The 3,377-nt window shown below is 50.7% G+C and overlaps 1 protein-coding gene across 2 annotated transcripts in view; it reads right to left on the bottom strand.

The window, feature by feature from the left end:
- Window positions 1-2,784, bottom strand: part of Zfpm2 (zinc finger protein, FOG family member 2) — a 437,094-nt gene extending 434,310 nt beyond the window's left edge. For both annotated transcript variants that reach the window (XM_051159523.1, XM_051159524.1), the window contains exon 1: window positions 2,472-2,784. In XM_051159523.1, coding sequence (XP_051015480.1) covers window positions 2,472-2,511 — 40 coding nt within the window. In that variant the 5' untranslated portion in view covers window positions 2,512-2,784. The remainder of the gene's footprint in view (window positions 1-2,471) is intronic.
- Window positions 2,785-3,377: the final 593 nt, after the last annotated feature.

Genomic DNA, 3,377 nt, shown 5'->3' with positions numbered 1-3,377 from the left:
TTATCAGCAGTGCCAATGCTTTATTTTCACATCCTGGATGCTTCCAAGTTTAAAGTGTAGTTTTCATAAGTGCAGGCAATGCTTTTGTTTCACAAAAGTATCTTCAGAGCAAGGCTCAAACTTAGCACTGATACAGGATATCCAGAGAAACTGGGCTAATTTTTATGGAAAACAGTGTACATATTACACGCGTCTAAAACTGGAGGAACAGAGTGATCATGGCAAAGAGTCTGGTTATAAGACAAACTTCTTCCTCCGAAAATCTGCCTTATGCCCCTGGACAAGCAAATGGAGACGGGGACCCCAGAGTACAGCAAAAAGGACTTTCAAGCTGCTCAAACCACATTTAAATATCTCTTCCCAAAAGCTTGGAGGCTGTCCTGCTCCTGCTTAACGATTTAAAAAGCTTTTATTTTTCATTTTCCTTAGCAGTGGAAGGAGAAAGGGAGTGCGCATTTGCATAGATTGCTACTGTAACCCCAAACTGAATTCAATCAGAGCCTAAAATGCACATATATTACATATGAATGAATAGACCAGTAGGCAATGCTAACTGTAAATAAGAATACACATATATGGAATATACCTATTTGCTCATTTCCCATGAGACAACTTTCCCAGATTTTTGACAGTTAATAAATCACACCATTCAAATAAGCCAGCAAAATGTTTTGTGACCTATAACTCAGAGTAGCATCACCAATTACTTCCAATGCTTTAATCTTCAGTTATATGAGGTGGACATAGAAGAAGAAAAGGGGAAAAAATTGAATGTAGCTAATTGAGAAGATAACAAAGTATTTCCAAGTAGAATCAGATGGTCTTTGTGCCATACAATCAATTAATATTAATTATTTATTAACAACCTAGGCGACAGCCACGAACTAAAAAAGGCATTTGCATTTAATGTTCCAGGCCACTTTATGTAGTAAGCACCGTTTGGTACAATAAAATGTAAAATGTAAACAAAGGGCAACTGCTCAATTCCGCCTCAAACAGGAGAAGCTAATTAGAAGGCACCGTGGACCTTGAAAAGTGAAAGTCTGGAAGAACAGTGTTGTTACAGGATTGGGTCGGCTCTCAGCCAAAAGTGGGGTCTACTTCTTGGTTTGAAATAAGTTGCTTAGACGGAGAACTGAAGCACAGGGTTGAAAATCCACTAAACTAGCGCTTTGGGGAGTCTCGTCCGAGAGCCAGGAAGTGTGTGCATGTATATTATGCATACGAATAATTAACTTATCAAACTGTATGTACCCTACCCCCATCTCAAGGACAGGTTGGTTGATAAGGTTTATTTTAGAACTACGCCAGAGAGAAATTTTGACTTGAGTGTAATGAAAAAGTGGTTAATAACCATGAGGTAGGGGTAATACAAATTACATCATCATTAGTTTTAAACCGGAGGCCAGATCCTCAGTGAGATGAAAACTCAGCAATACAACACAGAGCTCCTAAAATAATAATAGTAAATCATAACATTATTATTATTATTATTATTATTATTATTATTATTATTATTATTATTATTATAGCCTTTAACTTCTTTTCGGCTAAAGCGTTGAAGATATGTTGCAGGCCTATAAAATATACAGAAGTAATTTTCCCTAGGGCTAGAAAAGTTGGCCTAGAAGAGTTAGCAAGAGTGTGGCTTTCAGGCGGGCAGGTGTCTCTAGTCTCTACAAGTCCCTGTGGCTACCACAAGGACCCTCATGGGGACTAGGAGCAGCACCTTGGCACTCTCCTCAGTCTGTGGGCTACCTTTAACTCAAATCCTGCGAGCCCAAAAGTGTAGAAGGCCCCTCCCAGCAGGGACTCCACGCCTGGACCAGTGGCAAACTGAAGATTGCCCTGCACAGCGTCCAGGCTGCAAGAATGGGACCCACCCGAGTCCCCGGGTAAAACCCAACACTGGGGCAGGCTGGGAAGGGGTGCAACGCTGCCTCCAACAGTGGCGCGAACTTTTACACCTACTTTTTGTTTCACTTCGGGTTTGGCATGGCTTGTGGCACCGCCCAGGATAGGTCCCCAGACACTGATTTTCCACAGCCCAGGGGAAGTTACCTCCCTAGCCGGTGGCCTTCACTAGCTTCTCTGAGAACTTCATCCAGGGTTACCAAGAGCAGCTCCCAAGAGTGGTGGGCCATCGGTCAAGACAACAACAATGACAACAATCAAACGAAGCGTCTGCGGGAGGGGATTGTCCTGACAGCTCCGGGATAAAAAGCCGCGACGACTGCAGCAACCCTGGAGTTGAAATTAACAAGAGACTAGGGAGCGCGACGGCTGAAAGAGCAGACTGGGCTGAGGCTGTCTGGCGCTCCAGCTGGCCGTGTGTCTGTCTGGGGCCCTTTGGTTGCCCCTCTTCGCTCGCAAAGTTTGACAAATCCCGAGGACCAGCAACCAACCGCCCCGAGCGTCTCCCACCCTTCCCGCAACGTGCGCCCCTTTCCCGGTCCCGCGCGCAAACTTACGTTTGATCTGCCTGGGTTTGCTCTGCTTTCTCCGGGACATCTCGGCCGCGGCCGCTGCCGCTGGGGATCCCGCGGTTTCCGCGGTCCCCGCTACCGTTGCCTGGGCTGTCGCCGCTGCCGCCGCTGGCTAGGCTCGGGCAGCCGCCGGCCGCACTCCAGGTGCTCCCTGCGCGCGGGATCCCGGCGCTGGGCTCCTCCAGGAGCCTCGAATCCACGTTTGGAGATGAGCAAGCGAATGAGAAGCCGAGAGAAGGGGGCAGAGAGAGTGTGACAGGGAAGATGGGAGGGGGCTATGGGGAGAAAGATAGGGCTGTGGCAGTGGGTGGCGGGGGGGGGGGGGGAGGATGAGAATCTTGGAGCGATCGGCCAGGCAGAGAGAAAAGGGGAAGAAGGGGGGGGCGGGGGGGGGGTAAAAGAAGGAAGAGAGGACGGGAGGGGAAGGAGAGCGCGCAAAGGGACCGGGACTGCGAGGGGCGGAGGGTGCAGGAGGAGGCGCGCACTCGCTCTCCGTGTCCCCAGCTGCGGGGCAGAGAGACTCAGGCACCGCCGCCGCCGTCACCGCCGCCGCTCCGGGCCGCGCCGCACTCGCACTGCTGCGGGAGGTGGCGAGGCGCGCGAGGGAGGGGCGCGCCCGGGCTGTGGGGAGGGGAGACTATGCCATCAGCGAAAGGAGGATTGGCTGCATCCAAAGCCAGTCCGGATGCAAACTCACAGCCCGGCCTCGGTCGCGTGGAGCGCAAGGGGATCGCGGCGTGGGTGGGAGTCGAAGGGGTTGATGGGGGTGGAGGGAGACGTGAGATTTGGAGGGGGGCCACCTTCTGCATTTGTCACCGCGTCAATGCTGGGCAGCTGCCAGGCCACCCTTCCCCCGCTCCCCTCCCAGCAACTTCTTCCAACAGCTCTTCC

The sequence above is a fragment of the Acomys russatus genome, chromosome 17, assembly GCF_903995435.1.
Source record: "Acomys russatus chromosome 17, mAcoRus1.1, whole genome shotgun sequence".
Classification (NCBI taxonomy): domain Eukaryota; kingdom Metazoa; phylum Chordata; class Mammalia; order Rodentia; family Muridae; genus Acomys; species Acomys russatus.
Note: the sequence above shows the minus strand (reverse complement) of the source record. Positions and strands in the feature narration are given on the sequence as shown.